The following is a 24253-nucleotide window of genomic DNA, read 5'->3' on the forward strand; positions in this document are numbered from 1 at the left end:
GATGGGAGCAGCATTTTCATGACATGCATTCTAAGCTTTTGAATCGCTAGACAGATTACCCTGTTACCTGTGTGGGGGCATTTTATCAAGAAATTCAGTGCATTAGTTGTTGTGATCTCCCTGTGAATCCTACAGTAGCTATTTGTCCCTTGGTTTTAAAGAACTCTGTTACAGTAATAGGGGAATGGGTGGAATACAGTTGTTGTTGAGTTGTTGCAAGCTCCTCAAGGGTCTCTTATTTGAAGGGGAAACTCATGCTGCTGGTGGCATCAGGGCACTTCCTGGTGTGATCATGGGTTTGGTTAGGAATGGAGGAGAGGTTTTTGATGGGTTTAAGATCTGGAGACCTGGAATGCTTAAAGCCTGCCTCAAACCAAGGGTCCCCACCCTGTGAAGTTCCTGAGGAAGATACACAACTAAAGAACAACGTGAATGTGGCCAGGTTCAGGGGCTTACGCCTGTAATCCTAGCACTTTGGGAGGCCAAGGCAGGTGGATCACTTGAGACCAGGAGTTTGAGACGAGCCTGGCCGGCATGGTGAAATCCCGTCTCTACTAAGAATACAAAAAAGTTAGCTGGGTGTGGTGGCATGTGCCTGTAGTCCCAGCTCCTCAGGAGGCTCAAGCATGAGAATTGCTTGAACCCAGGAGGCGGACGTTGCAGTAAGCCAAGATCGTGCCACTGCACTCCAGCCTGGGCGACAGACCAAGACTCCATCTCAAAAACAAAAACAAAAACAAAAACAAAAACAAAACAGAATGTGAAGCAGAATGTCATGTTACTTTGCCTGGCTAGTGCCTGAGTAAGTCCTAAGCTTTTTGGAAGGCTGGGCTGGCACTGACGGTCCATTCTCAGGGTCTGTAGGGTCGGTGTTATCTGCTAAATGTTAGTAAGCAGCCCAGTGCAGGTATGAGATGAAAAATGTTGACTAAGCTGTTCTTTTAACATACAGTTGTCCCTACCCATTAGGGATGGTCTTACAAACTGGTTCTTCCAGGAAAGGTCTTGAAATCTGACTCAGTCAGGTGTGGATTTCCCCCTTGAGGAGGATTGTAGAGGACAGAAATGTGGAATCTTTGAGAGCATCCACTGATGAGGGCCTGTCAACCTCTATCTGTCTTTCCAGAAGCCAAAATATCATGCCATTTTTGGCCAGGATGTAACCAAGAGATAAGGATCTTTCCATCTCTCTTGCTTAGCTATAAAATGTAGTAAAGTAAGGGAGAGTGTGATCGGACAAAGGGAGAGTTGAAACATTAAACCTCCTGGATTTTCACTTCTTTGCTTTAAAACAGAGATACTAACACCGTGCTCATAGGATCATTGTGAGGCCTGAAGGAGATAGCAGATGTTAAAGAGCCATACTCAGTCCCTGGTGCCTGGTCACTCAGGCCTGTGTGACTCATTTCTGATGGTGACAGTGCCCTGCCGTGGTAGGTGACTTTCCACCACTCAGCATGTTGCACTGACTCTTGGTGCCCAGGTGGCTGGCCTGGTGGGTGGTAGGGAACCTGGGTGGCCATGCCAGCCAGCCTTGTGAGTTTGTAGGTGGAAACTTCTAGACTTAAAGCAAATGTGCAAGGATTCAGTGATCTTTTCCTCTATACTGTGGTGTTTGAGAACTTTTCCTTTTAGGAATAGTTTTGAAAATTGCATGTGTGGGTGCAGTTTAATTATAGTCTCATTTTTCAAGTACAACTATAGAAGAGTTTGTTTTTTTCTTTAGCCACGCATCAGTTTCTTCAAAGAGCTCATCCCAGCCTGCAATTTCCAGGGTTCTGAAGTATTTTTAAAATAAAGTTGTTAGTCTCTTTGAAATCTGGGCTCATGTGCTTCCTTTCAAACAGCAAATGATGACATGCAGGAAGAGAGCAGAGCATCTTTTGCCCAGCTACATTCTGAGCTATATTTTGTTTTCTTTTGTCATTTTAAAAAATCATTTCCCCTGCTGTAGACAGTGGGTTTTTCAACTGTACTCATGTACTCCTTTCCCTAGTTTTAATCCTACTTCTGAGACCCTTCCTAAGGAAATCATTAAAATGCAGATAAAGCTGTATGCACAAAGATGCTTATTTCATTTGTTTATAAAAGTGAAAATTTGGAGATGACCTAAGCGTCAAATAGAGAACTGGCAAAATTGTGGTAGTGCATGCCTACAGTGGAATATTAGTGCAGGCATTAAAAATGATGTTTCGGAAGCAAATTTAGTAAGAGAACTGGCTATAATAGCGTACTGAGTGAAAAAATTATGTTGTAATATGGTGTCTTCCATGCCAAAATGCATGAAAAAAAGAATGGAAGGAAATCCAGTAACTTGGCTGTGGGAGTGCCAGGATATTGATATTTTCTTGATTCTGTTACCCATTTTCTGTAATGAGCATATATTCTGTTAGTATCAGAGTTTGAGAGAAAGAAAAAGAACCTGCACCAGCAATGCCTCGTGATTGCTTTTTAGATTCAGTGCTGTCACCTAGAACTAGTGTCAATGCAGTGATAAAGGAGAAGTCTATAGTCTGAACTGTGCTCTTGGTAATCCTACTTTAAATATCCAGGATTGTTATAGAGCGTTTAAACAAGTGGAATAGTGCTTCTTCAACTGTATGAGCAGGAGATTATTAGGGAACACTTAAACACTTTTTTTTTTCTCCTCCTTTCTTGATGTTATTTCTGCTTCCAGGAAAATCAGTTGGAGTGGAAATGAACACCCAGAATGAACTGATGGAGAGGTGAGTGTGTAGCATTTGTTAAGAAGACTTCCCAGGACTTTTTAGGTCTGATTTACCTGCCAGCTTTTAAAATATTTTGGCTCCTTCCCATTCTGTTTGTTTCCTGCTTCTTGTAAATAAGGTATAAACATCTATGGAACTGACAGTGGCCATACAAAACCAAGAGCTCATGCCATATGTTCTGTTGCCTTCATTCATTCATTTCATTCACTTGTGTCATTTCTATCAGGTGATTTGAACCAGATGACATATTCATTTGTTGGCTCCCAGATACCAACAAGATAAACTCCAGACTCCTTAGCCTGGCATTTGAGGCCCTTCCCAGTCTGACCCCAGTTCTCTTCTCCCTGCGTGTTCTCCTTGCTTCCCTTCCCCGATATACCCCATGTTTTAGTCCTATTTGGCTTTGTGTTGTTCCCCACACCATGGCTGTGCACTCTACCTTCTTCCTCTTCAAGTTTGAAAATCATTCTTCAGAGTCTGTTCAAATGTAAATGAACCTGGTTTCCCCAGTACCCTCCCTCTCCACCACATCCCAGCGTCAGTGATTCTTGCTGTAGCACTTGGACATAATTACATTACAGCATTTACCACATGGTATTGTAATGCTTTCTACATTTATCTTTCTATTCCCAGAATTCCTTGGAAGAGGAAAGGAGCTAGCTAGTATTCATTAGGTATTGGTGTGTGTCAGCTGCTGCTGTAAGCATTTCACATTTACTAGTTCTCACCATATAAAGTTTGAAGTAACTATGTTAGGATGAGGAAGCCATGGGTCAGAGCTGCATACTTGCCATTACGAGGCAGAGCTAGGATTTGAACTTGAATCTGTCACACTCCATCCAATGCGTGTCCTCTTCCTGTTATTCCACATTGTCTTTTGAGGGCAAAGCCTGTGTCTTGAATATCTCTACCTGCTCCAGCTCCAAGTTGCTGGCATGTAGTTGAAGTTCAGAAAATATTCATGGAATAAATGAATTGTGTAATTTCTTAGCTTGTCTCTATGGCCAGCTGAAAATGCCAAGGTCTTGCCCTCCTTTATTTAGTTGTTAAAGATTCTGAGTGCTATTAATGTTGCTGTGTGCTTTCCTCTGCTTTAAAGATGTGGTCCTTTGGGCTTCTGGGAATAAAATAGAGACCAGTCTAGGGTGCAGACTTGTAGATTTTATTGACATCATGAAGGGCACTTGCATCATTAGAGCGAGTAGGCACAGAGGTATTACAGCTCACAGGAGGACATTTTAATCAGGGCTTCTGCAAATTTAAAAGAAAGACTCTTCTCCCACTGCAGTATTGTTAGAGATCCCTGCCAGTTCAATCCTCCAGTTCCATTCTGGTAATAATAGGTCATATCCCACTGGCATGCTTTAGAGCGGGCAAGGAAGGCTTCCCAGAGTGGGGACATTCTTAGCTGAGATCTAAGGGGTGAGAGTTGAAGGGGCTGGGGGCTGTCGGGAGAGTGTCCATGCCTGAGGCAAAGGAGACACGGTCCCTTTGAGCATGTAGCTGGCACATAGAGGGTCAAAGCAGGAGAGGCAGGCTGGGTCTTGTTGGGCTGGTCCTCAAGTGTGTTAAAAGTCCAAACTCTATTCTGTAGGAAGTAGGGAGTCTTCGAAGGAAGGTAAGCCAGGACTGGACATGATCACATTTGCCATTTAGGAAGACTGCTGGGGTTGCTTGCAGAAGGAGTTGGATTGAGGGATAGAACCTGTTTTAGCCTCCTCAACCAATGTGTCACTCCTTTTCATTTCTGACAGATTTGTTTTTTGCCTTCTGTTCTGCCTCTCTCAACTGTAGTTTAGCACTCACACGGGCCACTTCTAAGCCAATTAAGTGGGTGCCCTTGGCCCATGCTGCACTTCTGCAAGCCAGCAGCAAGCCTGTGCATCCATCACACTGTCTGGGCAAAGTTGCATCAGGTGTTTACCTGTTAATGAATGCATTGCAGCTTTGGAGTCTTTGCTCTTGTCTTAGCTCATGAATAATGAGACTGTGGCTGCTGACAAGAAGTAATAGGAAAATGTGGGAGAAAAAAAAGCATCAGTTAAGGAGTTTATAATGGAGCTTCATGTGGCCTTTTCACAGCATTCAGCTTTTTTTTTTTTCTCATGGCTTAGGTGGTCCTTGGGAAATACAGGTTAATAACCAGATGATTGCAAGAATAATGATATTGAAACCTGCTTGGAAACCATGAGAGTTTTGAGATTTTTTAAATCCATAGGCCACCTCATGGTTTTGGGCTGGGCTCTCACATTCTTCTGGGGGCCTTGGAGCCAGGCAGGCCTGGTTGAAATCTAAACTGTGCCTCTGACCAAGCCATGAGACAGTGGGCCAGTTTATGATGATGCCCAGTTCCCCCACTCTAAATGAGGATAGTAATCCCTACCTCAAAGGGTTTCTGTGAGGCCCAACTAAAATCTCAAATGCTTGGTATAGAGAGGTTATTTGGTAAACAGCTACCGTTGACCCAAGTCCTCTTGGGTCCCTCCCCTGTAAACCAGGCTGTGGGACAGGCACAACCCACTGCTTCCCCTTGTTGGCTCCAAACTCAAGCCCACCGAGCCTTTCTTGCTTTTAGAATGTCATTGCTTAATGCTGTAGAGAAATAAAAGGTCTGACTGAAGTTGCAAACATGGGGAAGTTACTAAGGGTAAAGTAATCATAAGTATTCGTAAGTCTGGCTTGGGATTTTAGCATGGGAGATGATTTATCTTTCAATCTCAATGGTTAAGGATTGAGGAAGACAACTTAACCTACCAGCATCTTCTACCTGAATCTCCTGAGCCTTCAGCCTCTCATGTGCTCTCTGATTATGAAACATCTGAAAAGTCCTTCTTCTCACAAGACCAGAAGCAAGATAATGAGACTGAGAAGACCTCAGTTATGGTGAACAATTTTTCTGAAGGTAAGCTAAGCTTCATTAAGCATTTTAAACATGGCCTGATTAAAACAATAGTTTGCCATCTTACCTTAGTAAGCAGAGTGTGGTGACATTTGAATATTTCTCTGATGAAAGGAGATCCCGTTAGGGCTAATGCTGGTCATTCAGAGTATCATTTATCACTGGAGAAAGCTATGGTTGTTGAAAGGGTTGGCAGTTGGGGAAAAGTCATTTTTATTTTTTAAATGACGACTTAATATATGACTTGCCATTTCCTGCAGGCTGTGTGTCACTGAACTTGTAGGTCAGTGCAGATTTGGTTAATTTCCTATTGTTTCTTTCAAAGTCATCCTTAGGCAGGGTTGGTTCAAAGACTCTTCCCCTTTGAGTTGCCCAAGAGCATCTAGCCCCCTGTTCTGATATTTTTATATAAATACAACATTTGTGATTATGGGAATCTACTTTGTTTTCCTTTAGTGTAACCCATGGCCCATTGGGTCCAGCCTTTTGTCTTAGTCTAGTTGGATTGTTATAACAGAACGCCATAGAATGGGTGACTTATAAACAGCAGAAATTTATTTCTTACAGTTCTGAAGGCTAGGAAGTCCAAGATCAGGGTACAGCCAGCATGAGTGGGCTCTGGTGAGGGCCTTTTTCCAGGTTGCAGACTGTCATTTTCTGGTTGTATCCTTACATGGAGGAAGGAAGGTGAGAGAGCTGGTGTCTATTTTATGAGGGCACTGATCTCACTGTGAGGGCTCTACCCTCATGATCCTATCATCTCCCAAAGCCCTTACTTCCTAGTACCATTACATTGGGACTTAGAGCTTCAACATAGGAATTTTGGAGACACAAGCATTCAGTCTATAACACCTTTGTTCTGCCTCCGACCATGGACTGAGTTAGCAGATGAAAATTTTCACAGTGGCCCCATGCGGTGTGTGAAAGAGATAAGCATGGTGCCTTCATCCCGTGGTGGCCTCTGAGGCTTCTTGAGGACACTCAGGACTCAGAGGAGCCCAGTTTGAAGACAGAAGGCATACCCAGAGCCTGAAGTCCACATTGGTGGCATAACTGAGGTATCAGCTGGGGTCCTCCAGCAGTGTCATCTTAGACCTAGTTTCTTTGGATTGCTGGCTATATCTCTCTGCAGTTTTTGTGAGTTTCTGAGTACTTGGTTTTTCTTGGTCATTTCTGGCTCTGCATTCTGCCTTTCCCAAATTTAGGTCACACCACAAATTGTTTCCCTGTCCCTAGTGCCACTTCATTCTGTATTGCATCCATTCAGCGTGTAACTCAGTGACTTTCCGAGAATCCCCAGAGACCACTCCCATGAGGCTTTGGTGCAGACTTGATTGAGGAACCAGAAGGAGAGTGGAGTTTACAATGCAGCAACCCAAATGATTTAAACTGGAACTCTTGAGGTCCCTATTGTTTTCACTAGGCAGTTCCTTCTGCTCCCTCTCACCTGCTCCTCTTTTTCCACCCTTCACCCTGTCCACCACCCCAACCTTGTTCTATTTCTAATGTAGAACCTTTTAGGCATTTCTTCTATTTCTTATTCCTCTGTGGACCTGTGACCTCGGGCTTATTATGCCCTCTTAGTGGGTTACCTGAAGTGGGACAGTGCTCCCTGGAGCCATCCCAGTAAGCCCACCATCATCTTTTTTGGTGTGTCTTCAGCCTTTTGCTCTCTGCATCTAGTTTTTCTTTTGTCTTTTGTCATATTTATGATTTGTGTAGAGAGATAATTTCATATTTTTCTCACTTACCATTCTATCATAAGCTTTCTGACATGTTGTTACATAACATCATTTTTAGTGGCTTTAGAATAGTCCATTGAGTGGCTGAATTGCCGTTTTCCTTCTGTTCCCCTGTTGCTGAACATCTAAGCCATTTCCAGATTTCACAATTGTAAACAAGGCTGCAGGGGATATCTGTGAACATGAAGCTGTTCCCTTATTTGGGGGCTTTTCTTAATACAGATTCTATAAATTGGACCTGCTAGGCGAGAGATACACACTTTTTTTTTTTTTGTGGTTGCTTATTGGATTTACGTTTTTAAAGAATTAGCATTTGTCAAAAGGGCATTATTCTAAGAGAGAGATTTTTCTCCCATTTTGCAAAGGCTAGTATAGTGTTTCCTTCTCTTCAGTTCGGCTGCATAATTAATAAGTGGTGTCCAGTTCAACTGGGGATGTTTCCTTAAGCCCAAGTGATGATTCTGTCTCCTGGCCATAGACTCAGTGGAAGATGGCATGTTTCGATGGCTGCTAAGCATTTATGTCCCCTTCTCACAGTCATAAGTGTGTGACTTGGATAAACCAGCAAGGAAGGTTGCAATCAAACAGAAAAGTTCCTGAGTGACTCCGACCTGACTAGATGCTGGAAGAAGATTTGCAGGACACCAAGGCAGGAGCGGGGAGGTACAGGGTCACGGGTGCCAGAAGTTTAAGGAGCGCGGAGTGCAGTGAAGTGGGCACCAGAAGTTTAAGGAGCCGGGAAGTACAGTGCTGTGGGCGCCAGAAGTTTAAGGAGGGCAGAGGTGCAGTGCCGTGGGCGCCCGAGGTTTAAGGAGCACGGAGGTGCAGTGCAGTGGGCGCCAGAAGTTTAAGGAGCTGGGAAGTACAGTGCCATGGGCGCCAGAAGTTTAAGGAGCATGGAGGTGCAGTGCCGTGGGCGCCAGAAGTTCAGGGAGGGCAGAGGTGCAGGGCTGTGGGCGCCAGAAGTTTAAGGAGCGCAGAGGTGCAGTGCCGTGGACGCCAGAAGTTTAAGGAGCCCGGAGGTGCAGTGCCGTGGGCACCAGAAGTTTAAGGAGCGGGGGAGGTGCAGTGCCCTGGGCGCCAACAGTTTAAGGAGCGCGGAGGTGCAGTGCCCTGGGCGCCAACAGTTTAAGGAGCGCGGAGGTGCAGTGCCCTGGGCGCCAACAGTTTAAGGAGCGCGGAGGTGCAGTGCTGTGGGCACCAGCAGTTTAAGGAGCGCGGAGGTGCAGTGCTGTGGGCGCCAGGAGTTTAAGGAGCATGGAGGTACAGTGCCGTGGGTGCCAGGAGTTTAAGGAGTGGGGAAGTGCAGTGCTGTGGATGCCAGTAGCTTTTTGCAGATAGAGTTCTTCCGTGCAGTGCTGCAGCGAGAGTTAGGACATTCCACCAAATTACTTGCCACACTTCTGGCATTAGCAGGAGATAGCTGAAGGTCTGGGAATTAAGTCATCTCATAAACATTCCGATTCATGGTAAAATTACTATTTAATTAGGAAAAGATCTGTAACGTTGTGATACTTTTAAATGAAAGTCATTTTGGAGGAATTAAAACTGGGTCATAACATTAGTGTAATGTTTTAAAACAAACATTACTAAGATATACTGAGTATACCCTAATTGATAAATTAAAGACATTAGTTTTGCCTTTGGATACTTAATGTGATGATGCTTTAAACACTGACTCTAGAAACCTACCCCTGGATTGGAATTGTGCTTCCTTCTTTCTTTGTTAAAGTGAGGTGTGGCAGAGGCTGAACAAATACATGCTTATTTTGGAAAATTTAAAATGTTATGTATTATTAAGTATTATGTTAAAATGTAATACAGAATTTTTGAAAAATCTAAAATCTGCCACCTAAAGGCAACTGCTATTAATATTTAGATATATTTCCTTCTTTCACATATTTGTGTCTTTCCTTGCCTGTAGAAATTTTTAAGTAGAGTTCTGTGATATTGTGAAGTATATATTTGGTCTTCCTGGCAGTATCCTTCATAATGAACCAGTAAACATAAGCAAATGTTTCCCTGAGTTTTTGAGCCAATCTAGCAAATTAATCCAACTCCAGGGGGCGGGTGAGGGAACCGAATTTTTAGTCGGTTGGTCAGAGGCATGGGTGAAACAACTGGGGGCTTGCGATTGGCATCAGAAGTTGTGGGGGGGGCAGTCTTGGGACTGAGCCCTCAACCTGTGGATCTGACACCATCTTCAGGTCCAACCGAATTAGAAGACACCCGGCCGGTGTCTGCTGCAGAACTGTTTGCTTAGTCTGTGGGGGAAAAAACCCTCACTTTTGGTCACAGAAGTCTTCTGTGTTGATTGTTGAGTGAGTATATGGGAGAAACTGAATGTTGTTGTTGTTGTTGTTGTTTTTCTGTAAGTTGTGATTATGTTGAATAATCAATTTTGGATCTAAGATTTAGTTTAATATATTTTTATGATATATAGTCTTCATAACAATTTTAATAGCTATGTAATACTGCATCATCATGAATGTTCTACAGTTTTTTATTTAACAATTGGAGTTACTTCAGTTCTTATGGTTACATCCAGTGCTGAGGTGAACCTTTTCCTCCATTCTGGCAAATGCTTGTCAGCATCTCTGGTGGTCTCTTTAAATAGAGTTCTAAAAGTTGAATTATTTGGTAACAGACATTGGAAAATAACTTTTCTAAGGCTGATAATAGAAGTAGCCCCAAAAGAACATACACATTTATACTCATGCTAATAAGATGTTCTCTTGAGATCACTTTTCTTATTACTGTTCTCACTAGCATTGTTTCGCTTTAAGTCTTAAATTAGTAAATCATAAGTGGATAACATATTCCTTTCAAAAAATTAGTCTCAAAAATATCTGGATTCATTATGAAGGTAGTTTAATCAACTCTCGGGCAATTCAAGCAGACTTGAAAGTGATCTGTTAGTTTCACCATAAGGAAGATTTTAAATTAATATTTGATATTTAGAAGAATAAAAGGCTACATTAGAGTTAGCATTAAAATTGTATGGAATATAATTTTTTCTATGTGATGTAAAATGTCTTCCCATGGAGGACTGCAGAGAATCGTTATAGAAGTGTGTCTGTGGGCTGTGGGAAATAGCTGACCCTCCCCATGCCTAGGAAAGAATTGCCAGTTGCTCACCATCTTAATACATCCAATACTGTTTGGAATTTCAGGATCCCTGCATAATCCATAAATTATTCAATTTGTTGGGGTTTCAGACTTTAAATTAAAAATGGCTTCCTTCCTGTAGACTTACTAATGGAACACATACAGGAAATTCGAACTTTGAGAAAGCGTTTAGAAGAATCTATTAAAACAAATGATAAGCTACGGAAACAGTTGGAACGGCAAGGATCTGAATTTGGTCAAGGTAAGGAAAGACCTTCCCAAAGGGCTGTACGTGTCTATGAGTGCTTCACTGTGATGCATTTGCCTGAGTAAGCATCTGTGTACAAAGCAGGTGCTTGATAAATGTTCATTTCTCTATCTTAGAGCAGTCTGCCAGCCTCTGGTATCCTGAATTGTGACTGGCACCTCATTTGACTTTGGAAGCTGGAGAGAAATAGATAGGAATTTTAAGATAAAACAAAGCAATATATTGTCTTTTCATCTATAACAGATTATTGCATTTTAGCAATCTGGTAAATTTCACATGCCAGGCTAAAGATCACACATATTCCTGCATAAACACAGTTAGCTCCGAATAGAATGATCACCCATGAAAAACTTAAAAATATTTTCCCCCCCACATAGGTAAGACATTCATGTGCTTCAAAATTAAAAACCTCCATTCTTTACCCATTAACCCTGTTTTCCCTTCCCTCTTCTCCACTTTTTTCCTTGTTTTTCTTCTGTATCCTTAACAGTGTTTTTAAAAATGCAAATAGCAGCATGTATTCTTATTCTTCTCTTCACCCCAGAGGTAACATACTCTATATCCATGATTCTGTCCATTTGTCATGGAGCAGTAAATCTTGAACATCTTTCCTTACTGCTCTAGAGAGAGTTCCTCATTCCGTAAAGCTTGCATCTTGAAAGCCGCTTGGCGCACTCAGAAAAGCCCAAGTTTGTCTGGTTGAACTGGCCAGAGTGTGGACCCTGCTGCCCCATTTATTAGCTTTGTGACTTTGAGCAATTCACTCATCTCTCCCAGTCTTAATTGTTTCATAAAACAGGGTCATTGTGAGATTAAATGGGGCAGTGTAAAGAGTAGGGCCTTGCTCAGTGCCTCACTCAGTAAACGGTTGCCTTTATCATCATTATCAATTTTATTTTACTATTTTATTCTGTATAACATTGCAAAGCTCTGCAATGGGTAGGGACCCTAATGTCATTCCCATTTTTAGAGGTGGTAGAATTGACTACCACCTCATGGAGCATAGTGCTCCATGGCAGCAGCACGCCTGAGTCCTTGGACCCTTGTCCAGGTCTCATTCCTCTCTAGCCATCATAGCTACCAGCCGGAGGGACATCTTTCCAAAGTACCATGCATGCTGCAGCTTTCAAGGGAAACCGAATGGCTCCATCTCGCCCTCTCCGGCCCTCCTCCCTCCCTCTCGCTCGCGGCGCCCACTTCCTGCATCCACCCCCCTCACCCTCAGGGAAATTGATTGATCTGAGTTATTAGTTGTATCAAACACAGGAAAGAAATACACGCCTGGGCCCTTCACATTCACTCTTGGTAATGCCTGAATTAGATTCATTCTGTTTTACATTTTCCCTGGCAAATCCAATTATAGAATTATTTGGGGGCTCAAATGGCCACCAGCTACAATGGAGCAGGCAATTGCTCTGGAGAGTAATTCACTCTGACGGGAAGGTTTACAAAAGCATTCATAAAGTATTTACATTGGTGGAAAGACGTTCTGTTCTCACCATGTTGTCACAGTGTCCGAAAAGACAAAGGAATAAAAGTGGCTCCGCCTCCCCCTGCTGTGAAATGTTCACCCTGGGGAGCAGGCCTGAGAAAGGTATGGCTTCTTATGATATTGAGGTGGAATATTGTTAAAAACCGGCCTCTCATGTGTTAGAGCTTCCAGCTTGTCCCCAGTTGGACAGGCCTGTAGTGATGACCCTCAGAGGAAAGACTGACCTAGCATCAGAAGTGGGTCTCGCTAGCTCAGGTTTAGGCCGGTCAGGAACTGTTCTTTGGCCTAATTATTTCTTTGCAAAGAAATACTGCCTGCAAAGCTACCACCTTAGCTTTGGTGGTGGTAGACTTCTGTAGAGTTTTTCCTGCTTGTTCACAGTACTTTTTGGTGCTATTTTGGCTCCAGTCTATCATTAATTGTTTTAGTAATACAAATGGTAATAGCAGTAACAATAACATCAATCATTTTTATTGAGTTAATGGAGACTTAGGGAAGTGTTGCGATTTGCCTGAGGTCACGCAGCTATTAAGAAGCCAGAACCATGGTGCAAACCCAGTTGTCTCTGAAAAGATACCAGAGTTCACAGGGGAGAGTGGAGGAAGATGGTGGGGAGAGACACAGTGAGTAAAACAATTAGATAACATTGTGGTAGGTGAATCATTAACATGAGAAAAAGGTAGTGCTGTAGAGTGGAAGGGCTGTCAGCTCCTTGGAGAACTGATGCCGTACCTTCCCTATAAGGAGTTTGAATAGGATAGGTACTCAGTTGTGTGCCGGGATGCTTTCAGCTGCAGACAACAGAATGGAAGTAGCAACTGATGGTAACAACAGGGATTTGTGTTTTCTCACGTAACAAGAAACCCAGAGGCAGGTAGTTCCAAGGTAGGTTTATGGCTCAGTGACAGCAGTTTGGGTTAGTATCTGTGACGACTGCAGTAGTTACAAGCATCCCAGTCGCTCAGACAGTGTCCAAAGCATGGGAAAGAAGAAGGTGGGACTTCCTCCTGTCCTCTTTTCATCCTGGTGGAAAATCTTTCCCAGAAGCCCCCAGCAGACTTCCTGTCAGGCCCCATTGGCCAGAGGTGGCACGTGACCATGTCCTCACTGCAGGGTGGCTAGGAAAGCAGGAATCTGGCATTTTGGTTCTCTGGTGTAGTAAGTGGACTCAGTGAGTGTGGAGGACAGGGAGGGAAGCATCTGCCTGCCACATAGAGAAGGCACCTTGCACACAGTAGGCATGCTCCTGAGGGTGGCCATGAATGTGAATGTTATCTATGAAATAGGGGTATCTAGACTGGGAAATTGGCCCTTGTGTTTTGTTGTGCAATTTTCTTTTGCCATGGTGGGCCATCAGATGTTTTTGAGTAGAGAGTAACTTAAATGGACTTTGTTTAGGATAATAACCCCATTGGCAGAATAGCAGGGCGGCGAGGTTAGAGAGCAAGGTGATGAGGCCTGAACTTTAGGACTGAAAAGAGTAGGCCAGTGTCGGAAGCATTTTGGAGGAAGCAGCAGCATCATGATTGCTTGATTGGGCAGTGGAAGAGAGAGGGGTTAGGATGGCTTCCAGCTTTCTAGCTTAGGTTAGGGATATGGCGATACCATCTCCTGAGGCAGGAAACAGGTGAGAGAGAGCAGGTTTGGAAGGATGAGGAGTTCGGCTTTGGCTCTGTGGACTGAGTGACAGAGCTGCCTCAGTGGTGAGGCCCGGCAGGCAGCTGGATATGAATTTTGACCTCAGGAAAGACATCTGTGAAGGTGAAGACTCACTCACTCACCCTACTCCTCCTGGCCCAGGTCGTCTGCTTTGTTCTACCTTAGGTAAGATGTGGGGGAGCCCCTCCTGCCCCCTCTTTCAGGCTTACTCTCAGTTCTCTTTGGCCTCTGGTAATTCCTTACATAGTTAACAGGAGGGATTTTCATTGTATGTTGTGCTCTTTGTTTAAAACTGTTTTCTAGAAAGTTCCATCTATACTGATCTGGAGACTGTTTATAAATCAGTCTTTATGTGTGTTTTTATAGGTTCTACAAACATTTTTGCTTCTGGTTCAGAGCTTCATAGTTCTCTAACATCAGAAATTCATTTCTTGAGGAAGCAGAACCAGGCCCTCAATGCAATGCTCATTAAAGCATCCAGAGGTAAGAATTAAAGGAGTCACTGGAAACCTGGAACACCAAAGCCTTCTGTGTCATGGAAAGAATGTAGGCATTGAAGTCTGACTAACCTAGGTATGAATCCCGTGGCTCTGTGATGGCTTTACACCATTTAATTGTCACAGCAGCCCTGTGAGGTGTTTCTTTTTTATAGCTGAGAATACTGGAATCAGAGAGGTTCAGGAATACCTCATAGGGCTGTTGTGACAACTGAACGGTGTAAAGCTCTCAGCACAGTGTCTCTAGTAGGGACTCAGTAAATGTTATTTTATTTGCTTGTCACTCATCCCCCCTCTAGCCATGTGTCTCATCCTAGATCACAGTGGGAGAACGAAGGGCTGGAAATATAATACTGCCAAAATCTCAGCCAGTGATTTCCTACTATCAGCAAAGTTTATCCCGTACTCCTTATAAAGATCCCTTCTCTTAATTCCTTCTATTTGAGCCTGGCTGCCAAAGAGCTTTCACTTACATTATCTTTCACTACCAAAAACAATTCTGGAAGAGGTATCATTAGCCCTATTTGACAGGTGAGAAACCGAGGCCTAGGGAATTGCCCAGCCTGTGGTCACAGAGCTAGAAGGTGGTAGAGCTAGACCTTGGGCCAGCTTATCCCACTTTTCCTAAAAGGATATTGATGCTCCTTTTGGCTTAAGAGATGAAATTGGGGCCTCTGTCAGTCATTCATTCACTTAACAAACATTTCCTATCTCCTGTTCTACTTCAGAGCCATGTAGACTCTGATACAGAAATGGATGAGATTTCATCCCTTCCCTCAGGGGGCTCATAGTCTGATGGGAAAGGCAGCCAGACAATCTTGGCAGGCCAGCGTGAACCTCAGTCTCGATAAAGTCAGGCTCTGGGAACTGCAGGACCCTGGAGAAGGCATCCTGACTCGGGAAAAGCTTGCCTTCAAGAACAGAGAATGAGGAGGGCTTAGTGAAGGTGCTGAAGATTGAGAGGAGCCAGGGCCTTTTAAATGGAAGAAAGAGAACAGACAGAGGCCCAGGGGTTAGCGATGAGGAGTCTAGGCTGTTCAGGAAGGGTAGGCAGCATGATGTGTCTGGCCCTCCAGGGAGGAGGTGAATGCTTGCTTAGAAATTATCCTGTGGTTAAGAATGGAGTCAGAAAACCTGAGTCTGAATTCTGGCTCTGCCACCTACTGGCCATGTGACCTTAGGGAAGTTTCTTATCTGGAAAATGGAGAATAATGGTGCCTGCCTCGGAAGTCGGCCCTGGAGATTAAATAGGGCGATGCATGTGAAGGCCCTAATGTCACATCTGCACAGGTAGTGCTGGTGCAGGTCAGCTGTTACCACCACCAGCACTGCTGGCAACTCATCTTTATGGAGCTTCCAGCCCCCAGAGTGCTCCTGACTCCCTGTGGTAAACTCTATAGATGGGAGCTCAGTGAATCCACACAATAACACATGTAAGGAAACAGGCGTAGAGAAGTGAAGAGCCTCACTCAAGCTTATGAAGTCAGTAAATGGAGAAGCTGTTCTTGAATGTGGCCTCTCTGCCTCCAGCCCCCTGCTTTTGACCACTGTGTCTCTTGTGCCTCTGGGTATATTTTATTCCTCAGGAGAGGTGCTGTCCTCAGCCTGAGGAGTGAATGGGCCTCAAGGTGCCATCTGCACAGCCCTGCCAGCCTTTTGGTGTTAGGCTGGTAGAAGGCCTGCGGCCAGGCCAGCACCCATTCTCAGAGTTCTGGTCCTGCATTTTCCTCTATACTTTCTACCCGCTGTTTGCTCTGTGAAGGCAAAGTAACTAGGTTTGCATGGCCTGTTCCTTAATAGAAAATTAAACAGGCCCATTTTATCCCAGTGACGTTTAATCTGCAGCCTTGATGTTGACAAATTTATCTGCCCAAAGTGTGTTAGATAATTGGAATGCCAAAATCATAAATGCCAGATCGAATCTCATTCTTTTTTGTATTCTTGAAGTGCTGTATTTATATAATAAGGTTGGAAAAAACAAATGGTGGCCCTTCTCAGTGGCGCCTTTTTGTGTTTGCAGATAAACAGAAGGAGAATGACAAATTACGAGAGTCCCTCTCCAGGAAGACCGTGAGCCTGGAGCACCTTCAGCGGGAGTATGCCAGTGTGAGGGAAGAAAATGAAAGGCTGCAGAAGGAAGGCAGCGAGAAGGAGAGACACAACCAGCAGCTGATCCAGGAGGTCCGCCACAGTGGCCAGGAGCTGAGCAGGTAGTAGCTGTGCTTCCCCGGTGACCTGCTGGCCGTACCACACATCCCGGCACTGGGCTGCAGTCGTGGAATCAGCATGCAGGCCTCTGCCTTAGTGCACAGTGGCAGGCAGTAGACACAAACACATCATACGTCTGGTGGGGCTGCAATATATGGAGAAAGATCCTGTAAGGAGGAGAGGGCTTGGCAGTGGGTTGCTGTTTTCTGTCGAGGGTGAATCAGGAAAGGCCTTTGTGAAAAGATGCCATTTGCTCAGAGAGCTGAATGCAGTGAGGAGAGGAGTGCTGCAGCTGCCTGGGAAAGATCATTTCGGGCAGAACAGGCACAGGCCCTGAGGCAGAGTGGCTTAGGCCTGTGCCTGGCAGAGCAGGGCAGTGTGTCCGGAGAGGGGGCTGGCAGGATGCCAAATCACATCGGGCTGCAGAGTCAGTGTGAGGACTTTGGGTTTACTCTGAGTGGCGTGGGAAGCCACTGGGAGATTCTGAGCAGAGGAGTGACATGGATCTGCTGTCGATTTTAAAAGGATCCCACCAATGGTCCTTTTGCCGTTTCCCTCTTTGAGTCTGTCTGGTTCCACATTTCAGTTGTTCCTGTCGGCACACGTGAATGCCCCACTCTTTCAGCTACTGTCATCACCAAGGGTGGTGCAGTGAGGTGGCAAGATCTTCGTCTTTGCCGCCAAATAGTCCTCGGTCTAAGTCTGGCTCCCTTCCCGAGCTGTGCATCCCTGGGTAGGAAACAGCCCTTTTGAGTTTCGTTTCCTCATATCTCTGAACTGAGGATTAGAGAACACCGACCGTTTAGGGTATCTGTGAAGATTACATGAGATCACGTATGTAAGGGGCTGGACACGGGGAGCGCTTGGAAATTGCAGCTGTGACTGGAATTCTTAACCAGGCTTGTCACTTCTTGGTCCACACTCTTGTGACTGAGGGTGGAATTGGCCTGCTCTATGGGGTTCGAATAAGTTACCCTATGGTAAAATTAACCTGTCCTTCTCATGCCTGTGGGGCCTTCTTAGGGTGCAGGAGGAGGTGAAGTTGAGGCAGCAGCTGCTCTCACAGAATGACAAGCTATTGCAGTCCCTCCGAGTGGAGCTGAAGGCGTATGAGAAGCTGGATGAAGAGCACAGGAGACTGAGAGGTACTGGGGGGGGCTCTGGTCCGAGGCCCTTCTCACATTGAGGCTACTGTGCTTTGGGCTATAAGCCCACCCGACCGCCGGCTGTAGGCGCAGGAGGGTAGAGCCCAGCCCTCTCCTCTCTGGCCTCATGGGTAGAATGGATGGGTGTTGAAGCTAGCGCTTTGACCCACTCTTCTTTTGAAGGAACAGCAGGAAACATAGAAGGACTGAGGCTCAGCACCCAGGCCAGCCACGGTCTGGGTTCCCACTCCCTTGTTCCCAGCTATTTGACCCTCAGCAGGCCACTTCACCCTTTGAGCCCATACATGCCTCTGTAAAACATGTCTCTCAGCACCTGTTGTGTGGAGAATTATGTTGAAAATTGAACGAGACCATTTATTAAAAACATCCTAGCATGATACCTGACACATAGTAGGCACTCAGGAAATGACTTTTATTATCGTCCTGCTAGTGTGTGTTACTTTTTGCCCATTAATTCAGCAAACATTTATGGACCCCTCTCATGTGCTGGGCATTGCTCTGGGGATGGTTGTTGGCCTCAGTGCTCTCTGCTAATGTTTCAGAATCAATTTTGAGGTGTGGTGAGGTGTTTGTTTGTTTGTTTTTTTAACTAATTTTCCAGATGGTTTCTCTCTATTGAAAGTTGATCTAGAAAGGGGTCATCTCACAGCTTTTATTTTCTTCTCAACTTGCTTTTCTTATTCTTGCTGTTGTGTCTTTTTAATATACTGTGGCTCTTAAAATCATCCCCTTTCATTCTATAATTCTAGCCCAAATAGATTTTATTACTACTAGACATAATTTCGGGGTTTGGTGTGCAATTTGCTAGGCTTTTATGGCCAGAAGCGAAAATTAATTTCCAGCTCTTATTTAGCCTGTGGAATAGCAGCAATTAAGTCTGCCAATATTTTTGTTTCTAAAGTCAAGTTGTTATTTTAAACTGTACCTAGTTCTTAGGAAGAGGGAGGGCGATGGTGGTGGCGGGTGTAAAACGCGATTGAGTTCCTTCAATGGCTGACCCTTTGGTTGTGGAAGATGTCAGGGCTTCTCTTTGCACATGTCCGCAGAGGCGTCGGGAGAAGGCTGGAAGGGGCAGGATCCTTTCAGGGACCTGCACAGCCTCCTGATGGAGATCCAGGCTCTGCGGTTGCAACTAGAAAGGACCATTGAAACCAGCAGCACTCTGCAGAGCAGCCTCGAGGAACAGCTGGCAAGGGGGGCGGAGAAGGCACAGGAAGGAGCCCTCACTCTGGCCATCCAAGCCCTGTCCATCCCTGAGGTGCCCCTTCAGCCGGACAAACACGGTACTGCCCCTGCCTCTCCCCACTTGCTGAGAATGCAGCTCTGAGCATCTGTGTGTGACATGTGAACTTCTGAATGATGCCTTTGCCCCACAGAGCTGTCTTTCCGTTGATAGCTGACACGCTGTACCCTGGGAGCCAGGGGACCTGACTGCTAATTAATTAGACGTCACCTTTGGCAAAATGGCGTAATCTCCATCTGAGGCATCTTGATTCTCAGGGAAGTGGAATTTGGACTTCCAGACACCCTCAGTGCCTCTGGCCTTGCTCCCTCCTATCCATTTAGTCCTGCCTGCATCTCTTCCATGCTGAAATTTCTTTTAGTTTCTCTTACTGCCTTTAGAAGGGAACCTAAACATCTTAATCTGGCTTTCAGTGTCTTTCAGGATCTGAAAATCATCCTGATAGGTTTAAAAAGTGGATCTGTTTTGCATTTGCTTGCAGGTTAATTGCTTAGCCCTGGAGAGGCTGTTGGGGGGTACCAGAAAGAGGAGCAGACACCTCTGCCACCTGCCCACCACAGGGTGTGGAGCAAACCAGTAAATGGTTAGACTCCAAGCAGTCAGGCAGCCTGCCCTCTTTGCTCTAGAGATGAAAAACAAAGGCCCAGAGAGTGGATGGGGCTTGCCCAAAGTGGTATAGCAATTAGGCAGCAGAGCTGGAACTAGAAACCATTTCCAGCTTTGACTCTAGGGCTGTTCCTAAACCCAGTGGACCCTCTGGAGCCTTGGGTATCCTGGGATTATCATCCTGACACCCATGGGGTAAATGTGTGTATCCAGTGGGATGAGGAATGCCAGCATGCTTTAAAAGCAAGTATTGTACTAAAGTTTGCACTTACTTTTACTTGGATACCTCTAGTTAAAAAAATAAAAATAAATCTCTTAAGGAGTACCTAGTCAGTCTGCCTTAGAACTCGTAGTGATTAGTTCATTGATTTCTCATTGACAAGGATCTTAAAATTTAACCAAAAAGATGATGTAATAATATGAAAAAAGTGAACAGAGAAAAAAAGTTTATGATTCTATACATTGATCATTTTTTAAAATTTGCATATTTCTTTTCATTTATTAAATATCGGCATGAATTTATATTTTTGAAATTGGTTTTTGTGTCATTCTGTGTCCTTTCTTTGTTTTTGTCCAATATTACATCATACATGTTCCCTCTGCTTTCACATGGGCTTCGTAATGATTGTTTGCAGGCTATTCTTAGTCACCAATCCATGACCCCGTTGATTATTAAAGTGGTCTCTGATTTAGAGCCATAATAGACATCAATGTTAATATACTTTTTGCTGTTAAACAATATTCTTAGGAGAAAACCCGACCAGAGGAATCTCAGAAGTTTAGAAAGGTGCCATATTTCCACCTTCTAAATGGTCTGTCCATCAGAAGTGTACAAAGGTAGTGGTTTTTGCGTGACCTCATCAGCATCGGGCATTAATATTTTTAACATGGGTCTGCACCTGGCCCTTTTTAAGGCTTTGAGGAACTTGTAGGGGTGGGCTAGGGGAGATTGAAGCAGGAAGAAGAGTTCTGTGCTTGGGGTGCCCAGGATGGAGAGTTGGGTAGCCGAAGCAAGGAGGCCATCAAACAGCCTTTACCTGCCTTTGAAATTTGCCAAAAGCAGCCCTCAGCATGCGTGGCAAGAGGCATCCAGGAGAGCATTCAGAATTCACAGTGCTGCCTCAGCAGAAAAGTTTTCTAATTTCCATGAGTCAAGATCAGAATTATAGGCAGCAGCATTTCTTCCTTTGCAAAAGACTTCTCAGGTCTGTATTTAAGTGCATCTGTTTTTAGAATTATGTTCTAAAGGCTGATGTCTTTCGCTGAGAGTGATTCCTCTCGGGGCCAGTTCTGTGGAGCTGACCTCCTGCCTCCTTGGCCTTAGGAACTGTAGCACACCCTTAGGTGGTGCTGGAGTGCAGCAGCCCACCGCCCAGTGGTGCAGGAGCTCGGATGGGGGGATCCTAAGCCCTGGGCTTGCTTGCTTTCTGCCACTGACGTGCTGGGTTATGCTGGACAGATCATTTTCTATCTCTGCCACTTGGTTTCCCCGTCCATGAAATCTGAATTACAATGTGTTCTGCCCACTGAGCTATTGAGTCCAATAGCTTTTCATATGTGAAAGTGCTTTCCAAATTATTACGTGTTGCACAGGTCATCTGTACATCATCTATTGATTTTGCCTCCTTACAGTGTTGCAAATACATCACCCCCCAGATCCTATTGTGGGTTACTCTCATCTCTGGCTTAGATTAGTGTGGCAGCCTCCAGACAGAAAAAAAACTCCTCCAGTACAAAATACAGACCTCAGCTTGACATTGCCTTGCCCAAAGCCCTTGAGTGGGCCCCTCAGTCCTCTTGGTTCTGGCCTTGCATCCTACTTTGTCCTTCCCTGCCCCCTGGGCCTTGGGTCTATGAACTGCTTATTTCTCCCTGAGCGATGATTCCACTCTTTGTCCCACTGTCTGCCTCTCACCTGCCCATTGTGCTGCCTGGCATTTCTTTCCCTCCTTCTTACCACAGGTCAGTCACAGTCGGTCTTAAAATGGTGAAACCCCGTCTCTACTAAAAATACAAAAAATAGCCGGGCGTGGTGGCGGGCGCCTGTAGTCCCAGCTACTCAGGAGGCTGAGGCAGGAGAATGGCGTGAACCTGGGAGGTGGAGCTTGCAGTGAGCCAAGATTGTGCCACTGCATTCCAGCCTGGGTGACAGAGCAAGACTCCATCAAAAAAAAAAACAAAAAAAAAAAAATCAAAAACCACGTAAGGTTTTAAAACAGGTGTTAGCCTTTGGGAAGCCAAGTTGGGGACAGTGCCCTCACCTGAGCCTCAACAGCCTGTGTTTTCAATCACACTAAAATAAAATTGCTTGTTTACTTTTCTGCTGGGAGTTTTTCTAGGGAATGGACTGGGCCTGGTCACTCTGTCTCCCTGATGTCCCACACAGGTGGGCCTGGCAGGACAGAGGCCCAGTGAAGATTTGAAGGAATGCTTGTGTGTGTGTATGAATTAGTGAATGTGAGGGGCTTGACTGTATTCTCATTCAGTTCTCTCTTGAATGCTGACAACAGTGAAACTAACAGTTCTCGTGTTTTGCATTTTGTAGATGGTGACAAATATCCCATGGAAAGTGATAATTCATTTGATCTGTTTGATTCCTCCCAGGCAGTGACACCAAAATCAGGTACAAAGCTGAAGTCTGGGTAACTGTGGCAGCATTGGATATGACAGTAAGACTTTTTAAATTGCAGAAAAGGGGGTCCCTGGTCCCAACTCAGGAGGGTATTTGGCAAGGATTTGGGATTTCAGGTTCTCAGCATCTCCAGCTGGTGATATCCTCCTTCAAGCCAGTTAATCTACTGCTAGGTGTTACCAAGCTTAGAACATCATTGGGTCCCTGTTGCCTTAGATTAAAATTGTGACCACCTTTGTGAGGCTTTCAAGGCCGCCCAGGATCCAGCTCCAGTGGGCCCGTCCAGCCTTATCCCTTACCCTGGTGTAGCCACACAGGGGTCACCATCCTGCAGACAGGCCCACACTTTCCTCTGACTGTGACTTTTAGATCCCCTTTGTTCCACTCTTTGCCAGTAAAAGTCCCATTTCCTCAAGACTCATCATGAATGCACGTTTCTCTGTGACATGGCTTTGCTGCTGTCCCTGGTCAGAATGACTCATCATTAGTGTAATTCTTGCTTCTTGCTCAGTCCAGCTCAAATGCTGTTCCTTCTCAGAAGCCTTCCCTGTTCTCTCCCTCCCTGCACAGATAATTGTTTTTCCTGGCTCTGGCCCTTCATCACTCTGCTGTTGCACCTTCCACAGTGTATTCTGATCAGACTGTGGGCTACTGGAATGCAGGCACCAGCTTGAGTTATCCTTGTGAATCTGGGGTCTTCTGCCGAGTGGGTGGTTGATAAGTGTTGGTTGAGTTGACTTGAGCCTATCCTACAAGAAGACTCGTAAGCCCAGTGTGGGGTAATGTATAGAGGTCCAGGAGCCATGCCTCTTTTCTGCACTGGGCTTGTGTTGGGTGGCATTTGGGCACGAGGGCCTCTCCTAGCTCTCCTAGCTAGCTTCAACATCATAAGCGCCTTGAACGCAGAGTGTCACCTGAAACAGATTTTACATCCTACCTCTCATTTTACAGTTTCAGAGACTCCTCCACTCTCTGGGAATGACACAGACTCCCTCTCCTGTGACAGTGGCAGCTCGGCAGCTAGCACTCCGTGTGTGTCCCGCCTGGTCGCTGGCCACCGCCTGTGGGCCAGCAAGAATGGCCGCCACGTCCTGGGCCTGATTGAGGACTATGAGGCCCTGCTCAAACAGATCGGCCAGGGACAGAGGCTCCTTGCCGAAATGGACATTCAAACCCAAGAGGCTCCCAGCTCCACAAGTCAAGAGCTGGGAGCAAAGGTAACCTGACCACAGAGCTGGAAGGCACAAGCTGCTCCCTGGGAGTGTCCGTGGAAGGGGTAGGGGAGTCAGATGGCGCAGTTGTCCTCAGTAAGACCCTGAGAAGAGGGACTAGGAAGTGTGGCCCCAGAGAGCTCAGAGGTCAGGTCCAGTGTGGGGGACTGTTGGTGGTGGCTGTGTTTGGTGGGGTTCATGCCCTGTATTCCTGCAGTTGCTTCATGGGCTCTGCTGTCTTGCTCCCATGACGGCCTCTGTACATCTGGTCTCTCATCCATTCTTCTCTCCATCTGCACCCTGGTGTGTCTGTCCACTCACCTGCCCATCCACCTGGCTGTCACCCATTATGAAGTGGAATTACTAGTTCAAAGGTGGTGAACTTTTTAGGGCTCTTGATGATAACTGTTGCTGCCTTACTTTCCAAAATAGTTGTGTCTCTGTTCATGAACGTTTGTCTCACTACGTTTTTGTCTTTGTTGAGGTTTTGTTGTTGTTGTTGTGTTTTTTTTATTTTGAGACAGGATCTAGCTCTGTCACCCAGGCTGGAGTGCAGTGGCGTGATCATGGCTCACTGTAGCCTCAACCCCACCTCCTAGGCTCAAGCAGTCCTCCTGCCTCAGCCTCGCAAGTAGCTATGACCACAGGCATGTACCATCACACCTGGCTATTTTTTTATTTTTATTTTTATTTTTTTTTTGAGATGGAGTCTCGCTCTGTCTCCCAGGCTGGAGTGCAGTGGCCAGATCTCAGTTCACTGCAAGCTCCGCCTCCCGGGTTCACGCCATTCTCC

At 45.3% G+C, this 24253-nt stretch overlaps 1 protein-coding gene across 3 annotated transcripts in view; it reads left to right on the forward strand.

Annotated features, from left to right (window-relative positions):
- CDK5RAP2 (CDK5 regulatory subunit associated protein 2) overlaps positions 1 to 24253 on the forward strand; it is a 201248-nt gene that overhangs the window by 163403 nt on the left and 13592 nt on the right. For 2 of the 3 annotated variants that reach the window (XM_011927417.1, XM_011927419.1), the window contains 9 exons: positions 2678 to 2726; positions 5459 to 5631; positions 10621 to 10740; positions 14264 to 14380; positions 16415 to 16604; positions 17626 to 17747; positions 18815 to 19051; positions 22163 to 22240; positions 23201 to 23466. In XM_011927417.1, the coding sequence (XP_011782807.1) occupies positions 2678 to 2726; positions 5459 to 5631; positions 10621 to 10740; positions 14264 to 14380; positions 16415 to 16604; positions 17626 to 17747; positions 18815 to 19051; positions 22163 to 22240; positions 23201 to 23466 (1352 nt within the window). The remainder of the gene's footprint in view (positions 1 to 2677; positions 2727 to 5458; positions 5632 to 10620; positions 10741 to 14263; positions 14381 to 16414; positions 16605 to 17625; positions 17748 to 18814; positions 19052 to 22162; positions 22241 to 23200; positions 23467 to 24253) is intronic. The other variant, XM_011927418.1, reaches the window with a different exon arrangement.

This window comes from Colobus angolensis, unplaced genomic scaffold (assembly GCF_000951035.1).
Source record: "Colobus angolensis palliatus isolate OR3802 unplaced genomic scaffold, Cang.pa_1.0 Scaffold71, whole genome shotgun sequence".
Classification (NCBI taxonomy): Eukaryota; Metazoa; Chordata; class Mammalia; order Primates; family Cercopithecidae; genus Colobus; species Colobus angolensis.